This window comes from Passer domesticus, chromosome 20 (genome assembly GCF_036417665.1).
Source record: "Passer domesticus isolate bPasDom1 chromosome 20, bPasDom1.hap1, whole genome shotgun sequence".
Lineage (NCBI taxonomy): Eukaryota > Metazoa > Chordata > Aves > Passeriformes > Passeridae > Passer > Passer domesticus.
This window is the reverse complement of record NC_087493.1, coordinates 10,423,588-10,450,148: the sequence shown is the minus strand read 5'-3', so window position 1 is coordinate 10,450,148 and position 26,561 is coordinate 10,423,588. Positions and strand designations below refer to the sequence as shown.

Sequence of the window (26,561 nt, the reverse complement as noted above, 5' to 3'; positions counted from 1 at the left end):
CATATTTTCCCTAGTCAGGTAGTGACTCTTTAAAGGAAAGCTGAGATTCATACAAATATTTCCAGGAAAAATGCTGCAAACATAGGTCTTGCAATGCAATCCCAGCAGATACATGCTCCACACTCTTTCACACCTATTTCACTTATTTTTTCTGTTTTTCTTCATTTGAAACAACCTTTTTTTTTCCGAATAGAAAGTGTAGCACTGTTCCAAGTGTCTAGGAAAAAGGTATCATAATGAGAATAATAAGAAGTGAAACCACTTTTACCCTTCTGCAGGGCTCAGTCCAAAGCCCATTGATGTCAGCAAAGTCTTTTCATTGACTTCAATGAGCTGCATCAGAGCACAGATTTATAAAGGCATTTAGGTTCCTGATGATGTAAGTAGTTGCCTAGAGGTGTTGGTGGCCTAACCTGCTTATAGCATTTTGTAAATCTGCTTATATATTGCAGCATTGAAATACCTGAAATGCTACAGTATCTTGAAGTCAGCAAACACACCGAGATCTAGTAGAGCAATTCATTGCAAATAGCATTTGTTATTAATTTTGGTCTGTTTACTATTTGGAAACACATTTTTACTAGCCAGCCAGCTCTGCAGATGGCTGATTATAATTCAATGCAATTTTTTCTCCCCTCTTTTCATTGCTTAATTTGTGGATACACCCGCTTTATTTCCAAGTAGTTGAAGTTTAAGTCCTCAGCTAGGTCCACACCAAACAGAAGGAAAAAAAAAAAGGATCTAAGTCAAGTGTTTCATGTGCACATTTGTTTGAAAATTCTATAATCTATGACAAACATTTCAAATTAAGAGGGCATTCCCACAGGCAATGAAATAACGAAGCCCTTAGAATCAGGCAGCCGAGCCACGGAGCTGAGAGCTATTTCCACATTTTATGTACTCTCAGAGGAGAAGAGCAAATTCCAAGAGCAATATCGTGTTGCGTTTGTAGATATTTCTTACCAACCGTGGGCCAGATTCTGCAGCCAGCCTAGGGGCAGCTTGTGCAAATTAGGGGGGAAAAGGCTGATTTTGGGTGTTTCTGTGCTGTGTTCGGCACGGAGCTCAGTGGAACTGTTGGTTGTGATCCTGTGAGTGTATTTTACAGCCCTGCCAGTGGCTTTGCCGAGCTTTAGGGGGACTGTTGTTCCGTGCAAAGGTATTTGTGTCTGTCAGGGTGGATTACTGGGCACATCAGGAATTTGTTCTCAGGTCTGGGGGGATGCGGGGGGGTTCGTTCAAAACCTGAGTGGTCTTACAGGCAGGTGGACACCGGGGTCTCATGGCACCGCATGTGCTGGACAGAAAAGCCCTGCGGGGTTCGGCTGCCAAAAGAGGCAGCACGATGTCCCACGGGGGCTGGAGAGCAGTCAGCACCGAGAGGGAAAGCAGCAAAGAGTTCCCAGCTCTCCTCCCTACCCCGCGGGATAGACTCAGGGCATCCCTGCACCCTCCGCCAAAGCTTCTGGGGCACCGCCGCACCTCCCGGCACTGCCTCCGGGGCATCCCTGCATCCGTGTACCTCCGGAACCACCCACGCATCCCTCGGCACGGCCTCCCGGGGGTCCCCGCATCCCCAGAGCATCCCCTCATCCTCCGGGGCATCCCTGCATCTCCGGAACCACCTCCCAACCACCCAGGCATCCCCCGGCACGGCCTCGCGGGGGTTTCCGCATCCCCCCGAGCATCCCCGCATCCTCCGGGACAGCGTCCGGGGCATCCCTGCATCCGTGTACCTCCGGAACCACCAACGCATCCCCCCGAGCATCCTCCGGGGCATCCCTGCATCTCCGGAACCACCTCCTGGCCACCCACGCATCCCTTGGCACGGCTTCCCGGGGGTCCGAGCATCCCCGCATCCTCCGGGACAGCCTCCCGGCCACCCCCTCTCCCCCCTGACGGGCTCGGCAGCGGCTTCCCAGCGGGTCCGCCCGCTCCGGGGGCGGCCTTGCCCCCCGCCCCCGCCGCGCCATTGGCCCCGCCGCCGGCAGCGCTCCGCCCCGCTCCCGGTGATGCCTCCGCCGAAGTTTTCCGCGGCGGGCTCCGCACGTGGGAGCCGCGCGTCGAGCCCCGCCGAGCGGCTCCCCGGCCGCCCCGAGCGCCGTCCCCCGCGGGGGATGCCCCCCTGAAGCGCCGGGGATGCGGCAGCGCGCAGCCCCCCGGGCCCGCGGAGCGCAGCGCGGAGGGGCCGCGCCGGGGGGCGGCCGCGGAGCATGGCCGGGGCGCCCGGCCGCCCTCTCGGGGTAGCATGGCCGTGAGCGCGGCGGCCGCCCCCGCCGCCGAGCCGCTGCCGCGCAGCATCTTCAAGAAGTTCCTGGTGATGCTCTGCTCCCTCCTCATGTCCCTCTACGTCTTCTACTGCCTGGCCGACCGCTGCCAGACGCTGCCCGGACCCATCATCGCCGCCGGCGCCGCATCGGAGGAGGACGAGGGCGGCGGCGGCGAGTTGCTGGGCGGCTCGGCCGAGCTGCCCCCCTGGCAGGCGGCGGCGGCGCGGCGCAAGCGGCTCCTGCAGCGGCTGAAGCAGCGGCGGCGGCGGCAGGAGGCGGCGCCGGGCGCGGAGGAGCCGGCCGGGGCCGGCGGGAGCCGCAGCGGCGGCTCGGGCGGCGGGGTTGGCACGGCGGGCACGCTGGCGCTGCTGCTGGGCGAGGGCAGCAAGCGGCTGCCGCAGGCCATCATCATCGGCGTCAAGAAGGGAGGGACGCGGGCGCTGCTGGAGTTCCTGCGGGTGCACCCCGACGTGCGCGCCGTCGGCGCCGAGCCGCACTTCTTCGACCGCAACTACGAGCGGGGGCTCGGCTGGTACAGGTACGGGACGGGGATGGTGGGGATGATGGGGATGGGGAGGCAGCGGTGGCCGAGCCGCCAGTGCCCCCCGCTGGCCGCCGCTCCCGGCAGCGAGCGATGCTTTCCTCTGCCCCGCCAGCCCTGTGCTCGTTTCTCCGTTCATCCAGCGCTCTTCCCCGCAGCCCCTCGCTCCACTCGTGCTCCCGCTCCCAAATCCTCCAGCCCTCCTCTCCCGGCTGTGCCCGCAGCCCCTCGCTCCACTCGTGCTCCCGCTCCCAAATCCTCCAGCCCTCATCTCCCGGCTGTGCCCCAGGACGCCGCTGTCCCTCCTGTCCCTCCTGTCCCCGCTGTCCCCTCTGCAGCCCGCGGAGCCCCTGTGTGACACAAAGGAGGAGCGGAGGGTGCCCCGCTGGCCCGAGCACTGCGCGGGGATGCTGAGGCAGAGCTGAGCCCTGCCGTGAGAAGCACCCCGAGATCTTTGTGCTCCCGCAGCTCTTTGCCGGACCTGTGGCTGAGCGCTGAGTCTCACCGAGCCCCCCCTGCATCCCCATCGGATCTCCCAGCCCAGCCGCTGGAAGCCACTTTTCCTATAGACAATGTGGACAAACACCCCTCCATTTCCCACAGGAAAATAATATTTCATTTAAATATTTCAGCGTCCCAGTAAGGACTAACCAAAAATGTCACTTCCAGGAGCATACCCCTCCGGCAAACATGCTCACCTTGCCTTTGAAATACTAGCAAAGGGTTGATCGGGTGGTTCTTCCAATGAATTCGTGTTTTGTTAAACAAGGCAGTAAGCATTAAAGCCAAGAGGGTTCTCGCTGAAGTTGTTCAGGTCTTTTTTTGTTGTGTGTTTAAAGTTAGTAGAGGAGCGTTTTCCCGGCAGATTCCTACAGGAGGGCTTGGTTAGAGTGAGAGTGAAACTGACTGGAGAAGTGTGTCCTGTGTGTGGCTTTCTTGAGTGAACAAGCAAACAGGGGAGGATTTGGATACCCCTGGAGTTTGTTTTACTTTCGCATAAAGCCCGGCTATTAGCAGAGACAAGAGGGTTTTGGCTCGGCTTGTGGTGACAGTATTGAAATGTGGAGTAGGGTAGTACTGGCAGTCCTGGTGTTTATGTAAAAGTCTTAACACGTGGAAGGGATGAGCTTCCTTGTGTATCCTCCAGTGTCAGAAACACGCTGGGTTTCTGCAGCCTGCAAAGTGTGGGCTCTCTTGAGGAGAAAGATTTCCTTTTGTGTGGGCTGAAGCTGTCTACAAAATTGTATTTTTAGTCTGTGCTTATCCAATTTCCACATGCTGACCTGTAGCAGAAAGGAAACGTTAAAAATGAATCTGAAAAACCTCAAGAACTCTAATCAAGTCTTGACTTTGAAAAATAAACACATGGCTGCGGGGTGGCATCTACTGAAATTTATGGTGGATATGCAGAAAAGCTCATTCATCAAAGATGCTCTCGAAGCTTTGAGGAGCAGATGGCAGTGGGACAGACCTGCCTGTGGAAGCAGGAGTGCAGACCTAGACAGAGGAGGAGCCACAGGCATTTGGGGCATAGTGCAGTCCTCGGTGTCGGGGATATCGTTTTCCAGAGGTTTGGTCTTGATCTTGCAGCTCTTTTTCCTTGGCCGTGCTGTCCCGTGCGCTGTTTGTGTAATCATTGTGTTTTAGCAGTTGGCACATGAACTCTCCCATTAATCGCTGCAGTTTGTTTGTTCTGGTATTTGATGTACTTGAGTATTTGGTATTTAGTACTTCTGAGTTGAGTTTCTTTTTTTTTTCTTTCCTTTTTTTTTTTTTTTTTTTTTTTTTTTTTATTAGCCCTGTGGAGGCTGAGGTACAGTGAATTCTTTGTGCGGAATTATTCCTTTGAGACCTAATCTTGCTGGCTTTGCTTGTGTGAGTAATCTTTGCTAACACACCGGGTCCCGGCGCTGGCAGGGCTGCGGTGCCAGCACGCTGCTCACCACTTCCAAATGCTCATTTACAAACCTACCTGTCTCTCTGCAGGCTTTGTGGTGATCTTTGATGAGGGCTTGGCGCTGGGGAAATGGCCAGATGTTTGCCAGAGGTCCCGATTCCTTATCTTTGGCATCAGAGGCTTGGGTTTCATGTGTGCTGCTGTTTCCCAGCAGTCAGACTAAACAGGTTTAGGGTCATTACAAGGTATAAACACTTGGGTTTGTTTTCAGCGCCCCGGGAAGCAGTGCCCAGGGAACAAAAAGCTGTTGCAGAGGTTGAAGAGGCAGCCAGCCTGTGTAGCTGATGCTGCTGTCACAGGCACACAGAGGTGGGCTGTCACAGGGACAGGGCGGCTGTGGGGTTTTGGGCATGAGGAGAGCCCTGATTTTCCCTGGGAATAAAAGAGCTGCTCCCCTAGGAGCTGCTGTGAGCAGGGGATGGGCTGAGCTGTGGGTGATGCTGCTGGAGCAGCCAGCCAGGTGTGCCTGTGACCTGCTGGGTGCTTGGAAACATCATCCAGGAAATAAACGGAATAACAGTGCAGCTCCCACAGCCCGAGGTCCCCCGGAGAAGCTGACTTTGTAAAAACCATCTGTGGGGTTTAATTTGGTGAGTGTGACACCTCCGTGTGGGCCCGCGTGTGGGTTGAATATCAAGGGCAGTTGTGTGCCCAAAGGAGCTCTTTCTGTTTTGGGTTTGAGTCCCCTCATCCAGTGGGGACAAAAGGAGGGAGGGGGCAGCCCACAATGCTCGCATTGACTTCAGTGCTGGGATTGCTGCTCCAGCCCTGAACAAGGCTATTGAGCTGGCAGAGTTCAGTAGCAGGTGAGCACGGGCTTTAATAGAGTTCAACTGCCAACCCCCACCCAAAAACGGCTCTACAGCCTGGGGAAAACTCCCAAGAACAGGGGCTCAGCCAGTCATGTTAAAAAAAAGCCTGGATTAAAAGAAAATATCTGTGTTTGCGGGTGATACTGCGAATCTGGCTCTTTCCCTCTGATCTTTTGTTAGTCTGGCACTGATTGAGCTGCCTGTTGGAATGCCATTATACTGTCACTCACCCCAGGAACATTATTTCAGATGTTTTAATCTCCCTGCCTCTGTAGCACCAATGCCACTTTCACTAGAGTGAAGCCAAGTTAATGTCATTAGATTACATCTGATGCAGGGGAAGATGAAAGATAATTCAAAGTTACTCCGTCAGGTTGGGAGTTTAAATATCTCTCCTCCTCAGTGCTTCCAGAGCTGGGGAGTTCTGACTCCTAATTAATGTCCTCTTGGGATTTTTTTTCCAGTTTTTTTTTTTTTTCTTCCTTGTAATCTACACAACCACTGATATTTCTGAGTGAAAGGGAACAGAGAACATCTCAGATGCTGAAGAGGTCTGAGATGGAGGAAAAGGAGGATTGTTGGGAAGGGAGATGCTCCCAGCAGGAACAGAGAACATCTCAGATGCTGAAGAGGAGGATTGTTGCGAGGGGAGATGCTCCCAGCAGCTGTGAGCAGCTGCATCCCAGCTCGAGCTGTGTCCCATCCTCTGTGCCTGGGACCAGGGTGAAGGCAGAGCCCTGGGGATGGAGGAGTCAGGCTGCTCCTGTGGCGGAGGTTTGCAGGTCTCTGTAATCCAGCAGAGCATTCTGTGAGTGAATAAGAGTGGGAGGGAGTGTGTGGATGATATTGGGGGGACATCAGAGCAGTGAATACAATTTATAGAAGGTGGAGCAGGACCAGGTGGCCTTCAGGAGGAAAGTCCCTCCCGTGTGAGGGAGATGCTGTAGCAGTAGTTGCCTTGAAATGATCATCTCCCCACCTTCCTTCAGCCAGAAGCTTCTGCAAGAAGCACCAGCTCTTTGTGTTCAGGGTGTGCCCAGCACAGCGCATGGCTTGTGTGATTGGACATGAAACCAGTCTGGGTTTCCCACTCCCTGCTGCAGGTAGGAAGGGCTGGTTTAGCAATACCTTCTCCTTGTCCTGGGAACATCTCATCTCCCAAGCACATTTGACTCACTAATAGCATCAAGCACAGCCTGAAGCAGTTTCCCTGGAAATTGCAGCCTTGGACAGCCACATGCTGAAGAGGATCAAGGTCCTTGTTTATTTATTAGCTGTGTAATCAAACACCTCCTGCACCGAGCTGGCAGGGCCAGGTACTGTATAAAAAGGAAACAAAAGGTGGTCGTGGCCCCAAAGTGCAGCTAATTCTCTGTAAACAACAGATGGAGATGGGCTGAGCCTGGCACAGACAGTGGAGAGAGCTCTGCTGGCTGGGCAGCCTGGGTCTCCTGGGCAAGGAGGATGAGCTGGGTCTGTGGGTGGCTGAAGGGACCTTTCTTTGCTGGGGAAAGGAGCTGGAAATGCGGGGAAATCAAGGCTGGAGTTGGTGAGTCTGTGTAAGGCAGTAGCTGGTTCTGGTGCTCACGTGTTTTGCCACTGCCTGGACTTGGGTACTCCAAGGATTTTCAGCAGAGATCTGAAGCAGTTTGGAAGTTTGGGGAGATGTGCCTCAGTTTCCCCACGTGTAAAGGGGAAGTCACTGCCCTGTTCCATCATTCTGGGGATGGAACCAGCAGGGCTGTGGTGTGACACCTCTCTGCAGCACAGATGAGGAGTTGCAGGGATTCTGATGGGTTGAACACCACCCAGAGCAGTGAGCCCCAGCAGAGCTGCTGGCAGAGCAGCTGCAGCCTTGGCACAGCTTTGGCTGGCTGTCCCCTCACAGCTGGATGGGCTCTGCAGGGATGGCACTGTGCAGAGAGCTGGGGCTGGGCTCTTCCCCCTCTTACTCCTTAAATAGACCCAAAAGGGTTTTGTTTTGTTTTGTTTTTGTTTTTTTTTTTGTGGTTTTTTCAAGCATTTTGTATCTCTGCATATCCCTTCTGTTTTCTGTTAATGGAGAAGTTCATATCCGGGGTTTGTGTCTGTTCCTGATGATGGAGTGAGCTCTTGAGTTGGCATATTACGAGAAGTCAACCACATTCCTATCAGAATGCAGCAAAATAAATACTTCAGATTTTACTGGACTCTTCTTTCCAGATGCTGTGGTCTGAACAGGGGAGGTTCAGAAGCCTGGGGCCCATCCTCCTCTTCAGTGCTGCTTCACACCCCAGTCCTGGAGAGAGCAGCACCTTCCTCCCCCACCTTGTGGCTCTGCCTCTGCCCCAGATGTTTGCAAGCAGAGCTCCCCTGGCCCTGCCTGCTGGTGCTGAGCAATTGGGAAAGCATGGCCTTGGCTGTCCAAGAAGTTGTCAGTGAAATTCTCAGAGCCAGCTCTCGTGGAGGGCAGCACAAAGCTGCAGCTGGCTGGGGTGGGAGCTCATTTATGGCAAAAATTGGGATAAACTTTAGAGAAGCAGCAGATTCACCTGCTTTAGCCACTCTGGTTGGATTTTGGGTCTCCAGCTGTGCTCATAGCCTGTCCTGCTGCCTTGGGGGGCTCCTGGGAGTCATTCCTTGGAGTCTGGGGGCCAGGGCCATGCCCGGGCCACACCATCACCACCAGGATGTCTTTACCACAGCCCAGCTTGGGTTTCACCTTTTGAAGTTTAGAATAGGAGCAGTGAGGTCTGGGGAGGGGGAAGGGAGCTGCTGCACTTCCAAGGAGTTCAGGGCAAACAACCAGTGATCAGAAAACCTGAGAACAGCCCCCAGGAGCCCCCTGTGTGACACAGGCATGGAAACTCCTGAGCTGCTCATGATGCTTTTTCCCTGGGGAATTCTGAGGTAACCCAAACTGCTTTCACAGGGAAACAGCAGATGCTGGAGAGGGGCAGCAGGGGCGGGTGTTGTGGCCATAAATCTTTGCAAATTCTCATTGTGTGCAGGTATTATGGGAGGGAAGTGAATTAGGTCAGTTAAATTTTTGTTGCTGGGGTTGGGTACTGGGGTCTTACCCAAGTGGGGGTGTTCATGCAAGGTCTGGGTCATCCCAGGAATTGTGACAGTGGCTGGTGGTTCTGCCTTTCTCCTGCATACCCCACCTCCTGGGAAATTCACTTTTTCATGGTTTGGGGTTATGTTCAGCTCCAAACCCACCCACCTGAGCCCTGTGCCAGGAGCCACGTGAGCAGGATGGTGCCCGCAGTGAGGGTATAAATAGAGTTGCTCGAGGAAGTGAATTATTCCTGGCATTTCTTCCATTGAATAATGTGATTCTGCAGCAGGAAATCTTTCAGCAGAAGAAATTGCCGGTTCCCTTCGTGCGTGGCAAGACCATCCTTCTTGCTTCCTGGAAGTGAGGAGACTCGTTTTGTGCTCTTTCTCTTGCAGCACCATCTGTTGCAGGCTATAAAGATCCCTGCTCAACCTCCCCCAGGCTGCTGGGAATGTCTCTGCTGGGAGATAGAGGAGGAAATTCTCCTTGCTGTCCCAGGGGAGCTTTGGAAGCCTCGTGTGGTTGTTTTCCCCATGGCCGAGCAGCTGTGAAATCCCCCTGGGGTGATTCCAGGCTTCTGGGGATCTTTCTTGCACCAAAATCCTGCAGCTTCAGTGGGATCCTGCCTGGCTGCCAGCTCTACCCCTTGTCTCCAGTTCCTGAGCACAGCTGGTGGCTGGGACAGTCACAGCTGGATCATTTCTTTCCACAGCCACCCTTCCCACATCGTCCCCTGGGGAGAGATGTTCAGGTTCAAGTGTGACATCACTAGGGGAAGCTGGCTATTTATCAATTTAATTATTTATTTCTCTCTCCAGTGGGGTCTTATTTTGTTTAAAAATGCAAAAAGCCAGGCTGATTTGTTCTGCCATTGCCCGTTGGAAGAGGGCTCCCTCCCATAAACCAAGCTGTCTGGGGAAGCCTTTCATGGAAAATCACCAGATCAATAATTTTGCCTTCTGTGTTTTTCCACGTGTGGCTCTGTGTGTTCATACCTGCAGCTTTCAACTCTCAGTGTTGCATTTTGTCATTTGCCATTTCACTTCTGCCTTCGTGGTCTTGTGTGGTAACACAGAGCATCTTTTGATATTATTTAAACACTTTTGTACCATCTGAACTGGACTGTTTGGGAAGCTTAATTACAGAGAGAAATCCCAAGCACTGGCTCTGTAGAGCAAGTGAGGAAACATCTGGATTTCCCACGTGGGTGATGCTCTGTGTCCTGACTGCTCCAGCACAGAGCTAGTGAGTGAAAGGCTGGAGATGTGATGCCCAGGAGAGAGGTTGTGCCAAGGAGGTGCCTCATTGTATTTGCAGGGCTCCCAGACAAAGGCAGGAATGATGAATCTGATTCCATGTCCTCAGAAGGCTAATTTATTACTTTATAATACTATATTCTATTAAAGAATACTATACTGTCCAAAAGAATACAGAAAGGATACTTGCAGAAGGCTAAAAAGATAATAATGAAAACTTGTGACTCTTTCCAGAGTCTGACACAGCTTGGCCCTGATTGGCCAGAGTCAAAATAATTCACATGAAACCAATGAAACAATCACCTGTTGGATAAACAATCTCCAAACACATTCCACATGAGCACAACATAGGAGAAGCAAATCAGATAATTGTTTTCCTTTTTCTCTGAGGCTTCTCAGCTTCCCAGGAGAAAAGTCCTGTGTGCTGAGCTTCCCTTGGCACCAGCACCATCCTCCAGGCTGCTCCTCAACCTGCTGCTTGTGCTGAAGGTCAGCAGAAGTTCTCCTGATGCCTCTCACGAGGGTTGAGGATGCTAATCCCCGTGTCTGGGCTAACTTCCATCTCTGGTAATCCTGGTCTGTGTCCCTAGAAATGAGCTCTGCTGTTCCAGTTGGCTCCAGTTGCCTTTGTTCCCTGCCCATGGACCTGCTGGCAGAGCCCCACCACAGGGCTTGGGGTGCTCTGCTTGTGATTGCTGAGATATGATTGTTCTGAAAGACAATTTGGGTTTTTCTGCATGCAGAAGCTGCGTGTCACAGCAAGGCATAAAGTGAATATTGCACAATTATCCTGTCCTCTTGCACTGCTGAACTCTGCTGTGTGAATGTGAATATTTGCCCGTAAATGTTTGCCTGGTATTCAGCATTCTTGTACGTGTGTGGCAAAGGTTGTTACAGCCTTCATCACCTCTAAAGGGGGATAAAAAAAACACAAAAGGAAAATCTCATTGCCTGCAGCAAGCAGAGCACAGGCAGTGACATGCAGGGCTGTGGTTTGGGGTTGACAGCTGGCACAGCCACGTCCTGTGCAGGGCTTGGGGAGCCCTGGCTTGTCCATGTTCATTCCATGGGTCCAGAAGCTTCTGGGAGGAGGTTTCATGGGGTCCCTCCTCCCCCTCTCGTGCCTCCATCTGTACTGTCAGCAACAGGTTGGAAAGAAGCAGAATTGGAGCCTTTCTCAAACAGTGTGAGATTAAGCTGTGAAATTGACTGCCACGGGAGGATTTTAGCTCAAAGAGTCTGAAAAGCTGGAAGTGCTTGGCAAAGAACAATGCACCAGGAGCTGCTAAGGGTGCTGGACCAGAAACAAAGTCCAGCTGGGGGAGCTGCCAGGTCTTACCTGGGAGACACCCAGGGCTCTGCTCCTGCATTCCTGGCACAGGAATTACCTTGTGGATCACAGGGTGACACAGGGAGGCTCATCTTCCCATAGCTGTTACTGGGGGGCAGTTATGGTTGGTGGTGTTTGGTTAAAAATCCAGCTGCTCTGCAGGGAGGAATGTTCCCGTGGGCATCATGGGGTTGGTAGCAAAGAAGGGAGCATTTCCACTTTGCACCATGGGCTGGGTAATTTGGGTAGGAATGACCATCCAGCCCCTGCTCCCTCTCAGCTCCTGTGCTGCCTGGAGGTTATCAGCCCAACTTCTCTGCCCTGTGCTGTGGTTGATGTTTTGTGTGAAGAGAATCTTGGCTCCATGTTTCAGAAGGCTGATTTATTATATTATGATATGTATTATATTAAAATGATATACTAAAACCTCTACTAAAAGAATAGAGAGAAAAGGTTCATCAGAAGGCTGGAAAGAACAGGAATGGGATGACAACAAAAGCTCCTGACTCTGAGAGTCCGAGCTATCTGACTGTGATTGGCCATTAATTAAAAGCAACCAACATGCACCAATCCCAGATGCACCTGTTGGTAAACAATGTCCAGAGCACACTCCACAGCCATCAGAAAGTTATTGTTTACATTTCTTTTCTGAGGCTTCTCAGCTAGAATAGGAGAAAAGTCCTAGCAAAGGACTTTTCATAAAAGGGGTTTTCATAAAATATCATAACTACGATGTGCAAACCTGCCAGGGTTTAAGGGCTGCCAGAGGTTTCTGAGCAAGCACAAAAAAACCCCAAAACAGTGTGAATTGTTTTGACTCATTGGCCAATCAGGGCCAAGCTGTGACGGGACTCTGGAGAGAGTCACGAGTTTTCATTGTTATCTTTTTAGCCTTCCCTAAGTATCCTTTCTGTATTGTTTAGTATAGTATAGTTTAGTGTTCTTTAATATAATATGGTATAATTAATTATATTTAATATAATTTCAATATTTGGAATATATTATATTATATTATATTATATTATATTATATTATATTATATTATATTATATTATATTATATTATATTATATTATATATAAATAATACTATATAAAATAATACATTAGCCTTCTCAGAACATGGAGTCAGATTCATCATTCCTTCCTTCGTCTGGGAACCCCACAAATACAATACCTCCCTCCCACAGCAGTAGCTCCTCTGGACCAGCCTCCTAAGGAATTCATCAGGCAAGTTGGAGGGCTGGGGCAGGGGAAGGGCTCCCAGGCTGACCCAGATGCAGCACACAGAGTTAATTGAGTTTGACCGTGCCCAGTGCCCGGCTCGGGGTCAGCCCTGGGCTCACAGCCTGCCCTGCTGCTGGAGCTGCTCTGTTTGGGGTGGGGCAGCTTGAGCTCTGCCCTGCCTGCACAGGGGGTCGTGGCCCCTGTCACATCCTGGGACGTGCTGTCCCCGTGGTGTGATGTGACAGGGTCAGTGAGCTGTGGTTTTTGGGGGGGCTGCACTGTGGAGTTGGCAGCTTCATCTGCTCCCAGCTCCCTAATTGCACTGGGCTGTGTGGCAGAGGGACAGCAACGCTGATCCGTGGGTTTGCAGGACACTGAGCTGTCCCTGGGATGGGGATGGATTTCCTTAGTAGCCTGGGTGGTGAGAAGCTGTCCAAGTCAAAGCTCCACCAGCTTTTGGAAAAATCCCATCTGGGATGTTTGCCTGGTCACCCTGACATTGCTGATTCAGCCATGGGCCCATCTCTCTGCAGAGATTTCCAGGAATGCCCTCCTTAACATCTCCCACTAGGCAAATCATAGCCAGCATATGGTTAGGGAGAAATTGGATTTACCCTGTAATCTAATCAATGTTAAATAACAGTAATTCTAACTCCGAGCTCCGTGTTTAAAGTGCTGTTGGTCTCTGGGGTTCACTGGAGTTATTTAATCTAATGAAATCCCATTACTGGCTCATGAGGGTTGTCTTTCCATGGGATGTCTTTCCTAGCAAGGAAGGCAATGGTTAAAGAACTAGGACAAGTATCCAGGGACAAATATCCAGTAGGGGAAAGGAGCTGGGTGCAGTAGGCTGAGGGTTTCACCTGGCAGGAGCTCAGAGCTTTGGCTGCATCATTGCAGTGGTGGCTGTCATTGCTCAGGACACAGTGCTGGGCACCATGTGCCCGGGTTCCTCCTGTCACCTCCCTGGGCAGGCTGTGCCACCTTTTTTCCCTTTTCCTGGCCCTAACAGGAGTTGTTTTCCTTAACCCATCTCAATACCCCACCCAGCATCACTCTTGCAGTGCTTCCTGCAGTGGGGGGTTCTCAGCACTGGCTCTCCCTGGGCTGGTCCTGGCTGTGTTGGACTTTGACAGAATCAGAGAATCACCAGTGGTGTGGCTTGGAAGGGACCTCACAGAGCAGCTCATTCCAAGCCCCCTGCTGCAGGCAGGGACAGCTCCCACTATTCCAGGTTGCTGCAAGCCCCATCCAGCCTAACCTTGAACACTTCCAGGGATTTAAGATGGTTTCCCCCAAACCTGCTGTACCTTTCCCATTTGCACCAAGCAATTTTTCCTCATCTGCTTTACAGAGGGAGATAGGAGCTCTTCCAGGTCACATTCCCCACGCTGGCTTTGTGACAATTTCCAAGCCTTCAATCAATTCCATCCCAACACAGTCAAGCTGAGCCTGTTGCACCAGTTGCTTTCCTACGTGCTGAGCTCATTGTATTCAAATCTCTTGGAATTCTCTCAGCAGAAGGCAGGGACTCTGCTGCTGTCAGATACCAGCCAGGCTGCATCCTGTCTACTGGGGGAGTGTTCCTTCCCCTGTAGCACGTGCTCCATTATTATTTTTATTATTTTTATTATTTTTTTATTATTAGTTTCCCATTATTACTTCTTCAGTAGGACTGATTCTTACTCTGCATCACTCATTTGCTGCCAGAATTGGAGCCATTAGAGCAGCAAGTGACAATTGCCTTTTGAGCAGTGTGGGATAGGAGCCCAGTGTGCTGCTGCCCCAAAGCACAGGGATCAAACCTGCCTTTGGGGTGTAAATTCCTGTCTCACACTGGACCAGCTTCCTAGGGAGGGCTGGGATGACTGTCAGGAGTGCTCAGCATCCTCCAGAGGAAGGATTGCACCCAGAGGTGCTGGGAGAGGACACGGCTGGCTCAGTGTCAGTGGATGGGTGGGAGTGAGGGCTTGGTTTTGGCTCTGTGCTGCTGAGTTATCCTGGGACATCCTCGGGGCTGCCCATCCCCAAGGAACAGCTTGTTTCCTCGAAAACCATCTCGGTGCTGAAAAAGAAATTAAGAAGGAGCATGTCTGGTAATTTAATCATGTTAAGTGCTCCTAAAATCACGTCTGCACTGCACAGCAGCATGCCAGAGCTCTGCAGAGGAGCAGATGTGGAAGGGTTAGGTGCAGAGAGATGGGGCTGATGCCTCAGGTTTTAACTTTTCTATTCTTCAGGTTCTGTGCTGCTTTAGTGTGTGGGTCTGAGCTTCATATCAGGGGATGGTGAGCTCTGTGCACAGAGCAGGGAGACAAAACAATTCCTGCTCCAGCTGGGCACCAAGGACAAATGATCCAAATCTCAGCCCCAAGAGCACAAACAACATGGGCTGGAGAGAGAAAAACAAGGATAGGACTTCATAGGCTAAAGCTATAATTGGACAATTAACTCCAATATGTAAATGAAGCAAAATTTACAAGAGTGAGAGACCCCGTGAGCGCTCGTGCATTTTGTGACCGTTTTGGTTCATCTTGGGTGCAGCCCTGGCTGGGCTCCTGTGCTGCCCAAGGTGCATCCTTTGAGGCATTTTAATAAATCCCTGCTTTATTCTTTAACTCTATCCAGCCTCAGTTCCAGCTCAGCCTCCACAAGGCATCAGGCAAAGGATGGATTTCTGGGGAAGAGAGGGTGAGACATGCCCCATGCTTTGGCAAGCCCTGCAGGAGCAGCCCTTGTCCCCTGAGGGGTGGCACTGTGTCCCCAGCACAGCCTGGGTGAGGCTGGCAGGGTCCCCTGCCCCTGGGTGGCGTGGGGGCAGTGGCAGTGCTGGCTGTGCTAACGAGGAGCTGCAGTCCCCACCGTGTCTGTGCTCATTATGCACGTCCCTTTCACACCGCCTTCATTATTCCCCCGCTATCTAGTGTCATTAAGATATCAAGTTCATTTAGGTACATCCACATTGGCAGTTTAATTATGTCTGGGTACTACTCTGTATTTTATTCATGGACTATCTGGGGGCGGTTGTCAAACACAAGGCCAGCAGATAAAGGTTTGGTGGCTGCAGAATGCTAATGTCCTGCTGGTTCCCTTTTGACAAATACACATGCCAGTTATTGCCAAACTGATTATTTCATTCATTAACACCACATACATCAGCTCCCTTCACCCAGTATTATTGTGTACATTCATCTCTTCATAAACAATTACCTGACAAAATTGAGAGAGGCAAATATTGGGGAATTAATGCTGTGCTGGGAAGTTCCTGGTGTGGGTTAGGAACAAGGTGCTGGGGGTGTGTACAACGCTCCGTTAGTGTGATGGCTTCATTAATCAAATTAGGGACAATAGCATGTCACATGTGTGCCCTGCTTCCCAGCAGCCCATTTGTGTTGTGCTCCCTCTTGGGCTCCCTGACCAGTTTGTGGTGATGAGGTGGGTGAGGTGAAGCCCAGGGGACCCTGTGGGAAGGCTTGGAAAGCAGCCAGACCATGATCTGTGTTTCTCATTATTATTATTTTTAGTAGTAGTATTATCATTACTATGAAGAGGAATATTTGTATGAAAACAAACATTCTTTGTTGATTGTTTCTTTTTTCCAGCTTCCTCATACTGCTTTTTCCCAAGCTGGAACCCCGTGCAATAGGATTAGAAATGGTGGTAGGAATTATTAGGACATCATGAGTCTGTAATCAGCTGGGGAATTAAGCTCCACCATGACTTCTTTCTACAATTTTTGACTGTAAAAGCTGGAAATGGAAAAAAAAAAATAGCAGGGAGGTGTGAGCAGTGAAGAGTAACCAAAGCCATGAAATAAGTGATTGCTGCAGCTTTCCTAGAGGTGGTGGTGAGACCCACCAGGAAGGACTTGCCCAGAAGGAAATCATTCACATCTCCAGCTCCTTATGTCCAGCACAAACCCCTGTGGAAGGGATCAGACCTGGAGCTGCTCCCAGCCATCCCTTTGAACACACAGCCCACAAGGTTTCAGTGAGGTGTCTTGTTTTATTTTATTTCTTCAGATCTTTGTACCCTCAGCTGTTCCTGCAGGCAGACTCTCCCTGGTGTGGAGGAGCAGCTGCAGGAGGCCACCAATACAGCCAGGATCAATTCAGCTTTTCACTCAAGCAGACACGCTCGAGAAGTAATGCTTCAGGGGTCACACTGCTGCACTGCTCCAGTGCACGATTTGCAAACTAAATAAAGGATCTGAGTGAGTTTTAAGTGCCTAAGTCCCTTAGGCCCCTTTGGAGAAAACCCCACTGGAGTAACTAAGAGGCTTTCACTGTGTGTTTGCAGAAACATTAATCCCCCTTGCTGTGTCAAGTCTCTTTGATCACCCCTCAAAATCTTCATCTCCAGGGGTCCTCTCTGGGCTTTCCAGAGTGGCTTTAGAGCAGAAGACCTGAGCTCCCAAGGCTCAGAATCCTTTTCCAAATCCCTCTGTGTTGGAATGGAGGGATCACACCATGCCAGGGGTCCCTGTGTCCCACTTCCCTGCAAGGTGGGACCCTCCCTGGGTGGTGGGTAACTGCTGTGGTGGGCTCTGGGGTTTAAAGTCCCCAGAATGCTCTAAAGAATGTCACCGTGGGCTTGGTCAGTTCCTCCTGTGTTTCCTTACCTGTTCCCAGGGAAGTGTGATGGAAGAGGGAGAGGGTTTTGTCTTTGAATAATGAGAAATTAATGGTGAAGGAGGGTTGGTCTTGCTAAGCAGGACCTTTGCTAAGCTTCCTCTCCTGGAAAAGGAGAGGCTGGAGTCATCTTCAGGAGCTGATCTGAAGCCTCCAGCCCACATTCAGAGCTGGGTGAGGAAGAGCAGTGTTTATCGACCTGGATCGAAATGACTCAAGTTGAGTTATGAACTCAAGGTCAATAATTGGGGTTTTTTTCATCCATCCATATTCTGGAGAACACAATCTTTCTTTCTTTCTGCTTTTTTTTTTCCTTTTCACATTATTAAGCTGTATTGACTGTGGACAACCTCGGTGTCACAGCACTGCCCAAGCCTGAGCCTCCCCATCCCTTCCCTGTGAGTGAAGGTGAGCATGGTGCAAACCTCCAGACCAGCCAGAGCTGAGCTGCTGCTGTGCCTTTTACTCATGAAATTCACACCTGCTGCAAAATAAAACTTCCTGAAATATGCCAGATGACTCTGATACTGGATCAGACAGTGATGCATTCCCTGGGAGAAGGTGGAATTGCTGAGCTCAGGGAAGAGCTCTTGCTGCATGATCCCAACTCCCTGCCTTGACTGGGGGGCTGGAGACACCAATGTCCATCCCTGTGCATCTTCCTCAGCACTGGCCCTTGCCTTGCCCAGAACTTGCAAATTAGACCAGGAAGAATTTTTTTTCAGGTTTCTGGAGACTTTTTCCCCCTTTGCACTTGACTGCTTTGCTCTGAGAATGAAAGCACAGAGCCCTTTCCCAGCTATTAAAGTTTAATTTTGCAAAAGGACAAAGAATTGGCACAGGAAGGATGAAGAACCACTGCAAGAGTAAACTTGTGTGACTCTATGTATTTTAGATCATAGCCTGAGGTCAGGCTCCCTTTTCTGTAATACAAATAAAGGGTTTTTTGGCCATGCAGCAGCAGGAGATGTGTAGTGATACATAAAAAAAGTCACTTCTCAGCATAAATTAAGGAACAACCTCTGTTCTCAGCAGTGAGGTCCTCTGAGGTGTCTGAGTGTTTCATAAAACCCTCAGCAGGCACAGATACACACAGATGTGCACACACCATCTCCAGCAGCCCAGGGCATGCCACAGGAATTTCCAAAATTTATCATAATCTCTGCTGAGCTGTCTAGGACTCCACAACAATATCCTGGCTCACAGATCCTTTTACCTCTGCAGATAAGAGAGAAAATCCATCTCCGTGCTCCCCAAACCCCAGCAGCCAGTTCATAATCTCCAGAGACACAAGGGTGTCCAGAACTGCCCAGATGTGGCTGGAGAAGCCCCCAGTGAGTCCCAGCCTGCTGCATCCACTGCTCATTTCCAATATTATTTCCCTACCTCCAGTTTCAGCTGCCTTAATTTAGCCAGTTTAGTCCCTGCACTCAGTAGGTTCTGATTTTCAGTCTCTGAGATTTGGTGGCCTTTCTTCAGAGGGAAGGAGAATGGAGGAACACTGGGTTTGTTTGTTTGTTTGTTTGTTTGTTTGGGGTTTTTTTTTGTTGGTTTTTTTTTTGTTTTGGTTTGGTTTTTTTGGTTTTTTTTCACAAATCATCTCAATTTAGTGGTTTTCTGTGCCTTTCCAATTTTCAGACAATATTTTATTCCCCTCTACATTTTGTGCAGCATCTCAACCACCACCCTTGTCTCCAGCTCCCACCCTAACTCCTCTCCCATCCTTCTCCTTTTCCCTGGCAGGAGCAGAGAGTGTGAGTGTGCATGGCTGCCCTTGCACCAAAGAAGAACGAGGCAGACATGGAAAAGGAGCAAATTGCATTATGCATTGCAGGCAATAATGCAGCTCCCAGGGGACAGAGATAATGTAGTGAGAGACAAAGGAACAACAGTTTTTGCTGGCCTGAGCACTCACTCGATTGTGGCCTTTCTGGAATTATTCCTGACTTCTGGGTGATGGTTGGTGTCACTTTTTTGACTTTTCACTTTTGTCTGGCTTGAATGGAGCCCCAGAGCTGGTAAGGATCAGGGTGTGAACAGAGACATCCCCAGCACCAGGGATGGGGGTCATTTTCAGGCTGGCTGTGAATTTTGGGGTTTGTCTGTCTGGGGGACTTTTTCTGGAGAACTGTTGGTTTGGGTTCCCATTTTCTGGTGGGGGAAGAAGTTCCATTGGCAGTGGGAGGGAAGCAGTGGAGATTCCCTGAGTTTTGGGTGCAGAAAGAGGCATCAGGATGAAACTGCTGGCATCAACCATGCAGTGTGTCTGTCCCCAGGCCACATCTGGGTTTGGGCTCTTGCAGGACACAATGGGGCTGGTGATCCATGGCTTTGCAGGACACTGAACTGTCCCTGTGATGGGGATGGATTTCCTCAGCAGCCTAGGTGGTGAGAAGCTAAAGTTCCACCAGCTTTTGGAAAAATCCCATCTGGGATGTTTGCCTGGGGGTTCCCCAGGGTCCCTCTACAATGACAGCCAAGGCTCTAAGATGTGCTTTGAACTCTTCTCTTCTCTTCTCTTCTCTTCTCTTCTCTTCTCTTCTCTTCTCTTCTCTTCTCTTCTCTTCTCTTCTCTTCTCTTCTCTTCTCTTCTCTTCTCTTCTCTTCTCTTCTCTCTCTTCTCTTCTCTTCTCTTCTCTTCTCTTCTCTTCTCTTCTCTTCTCTTCTCTTCTCTTCTCTTCTCTTCTCTTCTCTTCTCTTCTCTTCTCTCCTCTCCTCTCCTCTCCTCTCCTCTCCTCTCCTCTCCTCTCCTCTCCTCTCCTCTCCTCTCCTCTCCTCTCCTCTCCTCTCCTCTCCTCTCCTCTCCTCTCCTCTCCTCTCCTCTCCTCTCCTCTCCTCTCCTCTCCTCTCCTCCTCTCCTTTTTCTGTCCTGTCTTTCCACCTTTCTGAGACGTAAGCAAATTCCAGGAAGGCATCAGTTGTCTTTAACACCCAGAGGAAAAATCGAAGGGAAGGGTTCAATTACCCACATGAAAAATGAGTCTCCTAACGGAGCTCTATCCATTTGCTAGTTGTGCTTGTTTTAAAACTGAATTATAGAGACTGCACATTTTTCCAGAGACAAATGCATTAATTTTTCTCCAAACAGACAAGAGAGAAGCAGAGGGAAAATAAGATAATAAGAGTTTCCACAGTGATTTATATGCCTTTGTGAAAAATAATGGGGGCAGACAGCAGTGTGCTCCAGCAGCTGGGAGGAAGGGGCAGGGGGGTGGCAGGGACGACTGCAAGGAAAACTGCCAGAAGTCCAAGTCTGATTGTTGGTTTTAGATGATATAAGATCACTTTATGTCTCTGACTGGCTTGAAAAATCTCTCTTCCTCTCTCTCTCCCTATATATATACACATATAAAATATAGACCATATGATGCACTTAAAACCAGCACAGACTGTGGTGTTTATACAGGAAAGGATTGTGTTTCTGGCCGACCTCTCCCCAGCCCTCCTCTTCTGACGAAGGATAAACTGGGACCTTTAGAAAACAAAGTGGTGGCTGCAATTTTTAACAGATTTGCTCTTGTATATATTTATACAGGGCAGGCGAGCCCTTCCCCAGGGCTGTCTGCTTGTGCCTGTGGGCAGAAACCAGGGGGGTTGAGTTTATTTTTTTTTTATCTGTTCACTTTGGTTTGATTTATATGGTAAAAGAGATATTTTTATTATAGTGCATAGTAAATTGGGTTTCTTTATTGCTCATGAGAGCTGTTTCCCAAAATTGAACTATTTATACAGTGCACTGATTGCAATGTATTTCTGATCTTGAACTGTAGGGAATAAAAAAATTACAGAAAATCAGATTTTTTTTTTTAAGAAAACCTGCAACTTCTCTTGAAATAAGATGAAATGGGTAAGTTTTTCTTGAGATGCTGATGTGGCTCTCAGCAGCTCCCAGGAAATCATCTTGGTTTGGTGACTAAAGACTTTCGGTGGGAATTGGAGGCTCTGGGAGGTTTTGAAGCAGTTTTGTGGTTTGTCCATTGGTGTAATCCACAGGAAACACATCCGTGAGGCCAAAGGCCACCCGGGCTCTGGTACCTCCACTGATGTTTCCCTGCAATTATAGCAATGATTCAATGAATTAATTCCCAGTTGGTTTCCCAGCAGAAAATCCTGCCGCGTTCAGCTGGATGTGAGAGTGGAGGGAGGCTGGAAGTGATGCTTTAGAGCAAATCTTAAAATCTTTTCCAGGGCAGATGGTTAATTGTGTAGTTCCATTTATTTGCCTAATGCAAATCACGTCCCATTTGCCCATGGCGCCAGGAGAACCAGATTCCTGTTTGTTTTGCTAAAAGCTGATGTTTCAGGGAATATTCTGCAGCTCCCACGTGAACCTCCCATTTTACAGCCCCAGAGGAGGATGACTTGCACACAGGACAAGCTCTGGTTCCCATGGAAGGGTGCTGGGATGGGGATCAGCTGCCAACACCCTGTTGGTTTGCAAGATTCAGCCTCTCCTTCTCATGGCTCCAGACCTGAGAAGGTGCTTCAGCCTCCTCTTTTCCCATTCCCAATGTCTGTGGGGCTGGATTCCTGCCCTGGGCCAGGAGGGTGTTTCTCAGGGAACTTCCCAACTTTCCAAAAGGGCCTCATTGAAGCCTGTAGAGATTTTTTCACTGATTCATGGCTTTTCAAAGGAGAAATTTGCATATTAATAAGAAGCTGTTCAGACTGATTGGCTTAATGTGTTTGGTGTAAGTATAATTAAATGTCAAGGGAAATATATCATGAAGTAATGGAGCTGGAGTTAATTTATCAAAAAAAAAAAAAGAATCCTAAAGAGGGAGACACTTCCAATAACAAACAGTTCTTTAACCTTCCTCCTTAAGAAGATTTGCTTAGTCAGGGCTAAAATGTGTGGTCTTGGAGATCCTTGAGTGAGAGAGACATGAGGTTGGTTTGGGGATGGGGGTTCTTCCATATTCTCCCAATTACAGAGCCTTCTGTCCTGCCTGAGCTCACCAAGAGGGTTCCCCCAGGTCCTGAGGGTTCCCCCAGGTCCAGGTGGGGAAGGTGCAGTCCTGGTCCTTCCAAGCCCAGCAGCAGCTCCTGTGATGATGTCTGGGAGGATTTACCCCTGTAAGACTCCAGGGGTGCCCTTAGGGAGGAAGAATGAGATTGAGATTTATTTATATCAGGTGCTGGGCCATTTGTACCCATTTTTTTTCTCATCCCTCAGTCTTTACTCTTTGAACTCTTCAGAGCATGTGCCATCTCCTGCTCTGTTCACAAACCCCAGCCCACACAGGCACATCTTTAAAACAAACAAAAATCGCAATGCAGGTGCTGAAACTGGATGGTTTAAGATCATAATTGAGGAAGGTGAGGTCCAGGCTGAAGGCTGTGCTGATCCCTGTCCAGGCTGTGGCTCCTGGCATCCTCCTGTGTGATGGGAAGAGGCTGGGAGCTCCCTCTCCATGGTGCAGACATGCAGTGGACAAACAGGCAAGGACTTGCCAGTAAAACTCTGCTTTAGGTGAGTGCTGGGCTCATGGATTTTGTCCAGCCACGTCCTCTGCTGTCCTCTTCCAGCAGTGACCCTCGTGCGTGGTGGGATGGCAAAAGGGAGCTCTTGACTTGCACTTGCAAGGGATGTAAAAGGACCATGTCCATTGTCTCAGCTGGAAAATCTCCTTTGGCATGACATGACATAGAGGGGAGTCAGCAGGTTGCAGTGAAGAATCACTTTTCATTTGGGAAGGACACTGGGAATGTGATGAAATCACCGTGAGCCTGATTCTGTCCCTGGTAAGAATCAGCTGGTGCTGCAAGAATTTGGCAAAGCTCCTTAAGTGTGGAGCTCTGCCCACTGCTGGGGTTAGGCTGAACATGGTGCTGGGGAGACCAGAGGTGATGAGTGCTGGGTCCAGGTCTGATGGGACAGGAGGAGTTTGTCCTTCCCAGTGCATGGCTGACCCCTCTCACTGGAGCTGCTGGGAGTGCTCCAAGGCTGGGTCAGAGAGCTCATGGGCAGCCCAAGGGGGAAGCAGTGCAGACATGGCTGATGAACCCAGCCCAGCCTGGCAGAGAAAGACCCTTCAGAAGATGCCTGGTGGTGTCTCCATTCCCATGCAAAGGTTGGACACGTGTTGAAAGGGCTGTGACCAAGAGCCCTGGGGCTCTTCATCTGTTCCTGGCAGGCAGAGGGCTGGGATTTACCAGCAGTTAGCCACTGGAAGGAAAAGAGCTCTGAAACACCCCTTCTCCAGAGCCCAGCTGGACAGCCCAGAGGAGCTGGTAGTGCCACCTGTGATTGCCTCAGCTCCGGTGAGTTTCTTGTTCCAGCAGAGAAAATCAATGGCTTGCGGGGCTAATGACATCAGGGAGTTTCTGCCTGTCAATAGCACTTAGGCACTGCTGCTCTCCAGATGTGCTTTCCAGCAGGGTGGATTTTTTGGGAACCTCTTGGCACAGTTTCCTCTCCCAGACTGGGATGCTGGGATGTTGGGATCACCTCTCAGCACCAGGAGACCCCTGGGCACAGCGCTGCCACTGCCTGCTGCCCTCAGAGCAGCAGCTCAGCCCGTCAATAATTCATCAGAGCAATTAGACAGAGGGTGTGCGTGCTGTAATTAGCTCTGATCTGCACGCTCTCCATCCCCAGGGGAGCAGGGGGACAGGAGCTGGGCACGGGGCTGTGAGCAGAGCCCCCTCCTTGTGTGCAGGGGCTGCCCCTCTCTGCACAGCCCCTGGCACCAGGGACAGCAAGGGCAGGGACACAAACAGGAGTGACACTAAGGGCAATGGCACCAAGGGGAGTGACACCAAGTGTTGCCACATTTCTCTTCACAGAGAAAAAGCAAGGCGCAATTCTTCCCAGGAATATTTCTGGGTTTCACATTCTCTGAACGTCAGAGAAAGAAAACACAACTCTTATCACTTGCTGTGCCAAAGCAGAATGCAATATGGAGATTGTTTACCCAAAGTGAGAATGTTTTGTTCCCTTGGCCTGTCAGGGCCAAGAGATGTGTGTGTGTGTCTGGACAGTCATGAGAGAGTCACAAGAAAGTCAGGAGATGAGTGCAGTTCTGTGCAGTTGTGTGCAGAGTGTGCTCAGCAGATTCAGTTTAAATGTATGTGATATACTATAATAAAGTAATCAATTAACCTTCTGATAAAATGGAGTCAGATACATCATTCTCTCCTCTCCAGTGTTCTGGGACGCCTTTGCTTTGATAACCAGGGGGAGTGACACCAAGGGCAGGGACACCAGGGGCAGGGACACCAGGGGCAGTGACCCCAAAAGGAGGGACACCAAGGGGAGTGCCACGAGGTCTCCCTGTGCTGCTCTGGGGTGTCTCCTGGGGTGTGTGACCCCCTTATCTCGGGGACACTGCTGTTTCCTGCCTTGGCTGCCCTGCCCTCAGCCCAGGATTGCTGCTGCTCCTCCTGAGCAAGGACACAGCCTGAGGTGCAGGAAGGATCTTGGCCTCTGCAGTGACCAGCAAACCAGCTGCATTCTCCATTGCATTCCTTGGATGGATTTCCCAGCTCCTCAGGAAGGGATGAGGCTTCCTGGCTGTGACCTGGGGACAGGGTGATGGCAGCTGTGACCTCCTGGAGTGCTGCACTGGGAGCTGGGGTGCCAGGCCATTTTGGAGGCACTGAGATTCTTGGAGTGGTTTGTGGCAGGCACACCTTTCACTAGCCCAGGTTGCCCCAAGCCCTTCCAGCCTGGCTTTGAACACTCCCCTGGGCATCCTGTGACAGGATCTCACCCCTCTCACAGTAAAGAATTTCTTGTTGATATCTGATCCACTTCATGCTTCAGCTCCTCTGAGTGCAGGAGATGGTAAAAGCTGTGTGCTGGGAGGGAGCTCACTGCCCTGGGCACAGGGACCAGGCCACAGGGGCAGGACAGCCACCTCAGCACACCCTGAGCAAGCAAACAATCCACGGGCTGTTTCCTCACAGGGGAGTGAGGCAGTGCTGCTGGACACCTTGCTGAGGACAGGCAAGGGCAAAAAACAACACAAATATTCCAGCAGTGACACCCTCGTCCTGCGTGGCTTGCAGTGCTTCCATGGGGATGGAAGAGCAGAGACAAAGGAAGTTCCAAGGCCCCTGACTTGTTTTGTGGGGGTGCAGCATCCTCTGAGGGATGGCAGTTGTGCCACAGATCCCTCCAATAACACCAAAATTTCCCTGAGCTTCATCTCTGTGCAGAGAGAATGCCTCTACAGCAGGATGGGTAAGGAGAGGAAAGACCCAGGGCTCCTTGTCCTCTCCCAGGGCTATTCCTGCCTCTTCTTTTGCTCCAAGCTCAGCTTAATCCATCCTCATTAAAATCAGTGGCAAGAGTGTCCTTTTGCTATTAATGCCAGCTGGGTTTGATTTTCCATCCAACACCACAATGAGTGATTTTCTTTTTTCCTTGCAGACCTCTCTGATCTTTTGCCCCTCTCCTTTCAGCTTCCTCAGTCTCACAGCTTTTCTTGGAGGTTTGTTTTTTTTTTAAATTTCTCTCAGTTTCCTGAAATGCATCTTTCCCTGTATCGATTTCACCTGAGATCTGAGGGAAGGCAGAGCAGGAGGCTCAGCTGACTCCCATGTACACTCACAGCTCATCAAAGCAGATACAGAGCCTTGTGAGAGCTGCTGGGGCAGCACAGCCCCTGGGCTTAGCAGCTGGCCTCATGGGAGGGAGGAATTAATCTCTCCAGGCAGTGTTTTTGAATTTATATATCCATCCACGCTCCTGGTTACATCGAGTTATCACTCTTGCTGGAGCATCTTTCTTTTCAATCATCTCCTGAACATGCTGTAATGGCACTTCTGGGAGTGTGGGCTGGAGCTGGGGGAAGGGGAGTGCTCGTGAGAGAGGGTTTTGGGTTTTTTTATAAATTCCTCTTGCAGAGTCACTGCTCAAAACGATTTGGAAGAAAAAGAGAGGTGGTGGGGGAAGAAGAAGCTGAGCTGCTGGTGGCAGCAGTGGCCTGGGGAGCAGCACACACCCCTGGGGTTTTAAGTGGGGTTGCACCCAGCCAGGATGCTGGCTGTGCCTCAGTTTCTCTGTCCTGCTTGTTTGATGGCTCCGTGATGGAGAAGGCTCTGTGCTCCCCAGGGCTGCCAGCCCTGCCACATGCCTGCCTCCTTCCTGCACAGAATCCTGGCACTGTTTCTGAGAAGCCAGAGGTGAAACAAGCCCCCTCAGTTCATTTTCCCTCTCTGCCCTGCTCTCCACCCTATCTAGAGGGTCCCATCCACCCCAACCCAACAAATGACCTTGTTGCATTTCTGGGAGCAGATCTGGCCCTTCCTCACCCTTTTCCACAGGATCCAGGGCTGATTGCAGAGCTGTGGGGCTTTGTCACTGTCATATTTTCTGAAAAATCCCTTTGCCAGGATTTCTTCTCCTGGGAAGCTGAGAAGCCTCAGAACAAAATGAAAACAATAATTATCTCCTTTTGCTTCTCCTGTGTTTTGCTGCTTTGGAATGTGGTTTGGAGATTGTTTGTCCAACAGGTGGTTGTTAGATTGGTTTCATGTGAATTGTTTTTAT

At 50.4% G+C, this 26,561-nt stretch overlaps 2 protein-coding genes across 2 annotated transcripts in view; both read left to right on the top strand.

Moving 5' to 3' along the window:
* The first annotated feature begins 1,292 nt into the window (after positions 1 to 1,292).
* On the top strand, positions 1,293 to 2,129 carry LOC135284465 (basic salivary proline-rich protein 1-like). Its single transcript, XM_064396007.1, has one exon. The coding sequence runs from the start codon at positions 1,293 to 1,295 to the stop codon at positions 2,127 to 2,129; it is 837 nt and encodes a 278-aa protein (XP_064252077.1).
* HS3ST3A1 (heparan sulfate-glucosamine 3-sulfotransferase 3A1) overlaps positions 2,010 to 26,561 on the top strand; it is a 31,536-nt gene continuing 6,984 nt past the window's right edge. Inside the window, exon 1 of the mRNA XM_064395631.1 lies at positions 2,010 to 2,808. Coding sequence (XP_064251701.1) covers positions 2,249 to 2,808 — 560 coding nt within the window. The 5' untranslated portion in view covers positions 2,010 to 2,248. The remainder of the gene's footprint in view (positions 2,809 to 26,561) is intronic.

Excerpts from the sequence above, each read along its gene's own strand:
- LOC135284465 (XM_064396007.1), top strand. The coding sequence starts at position 1,293 with ATGTGCTGGACAGAAAAGCCCTGCGGGGTTCGGCTGCCAAAAGAGGCA.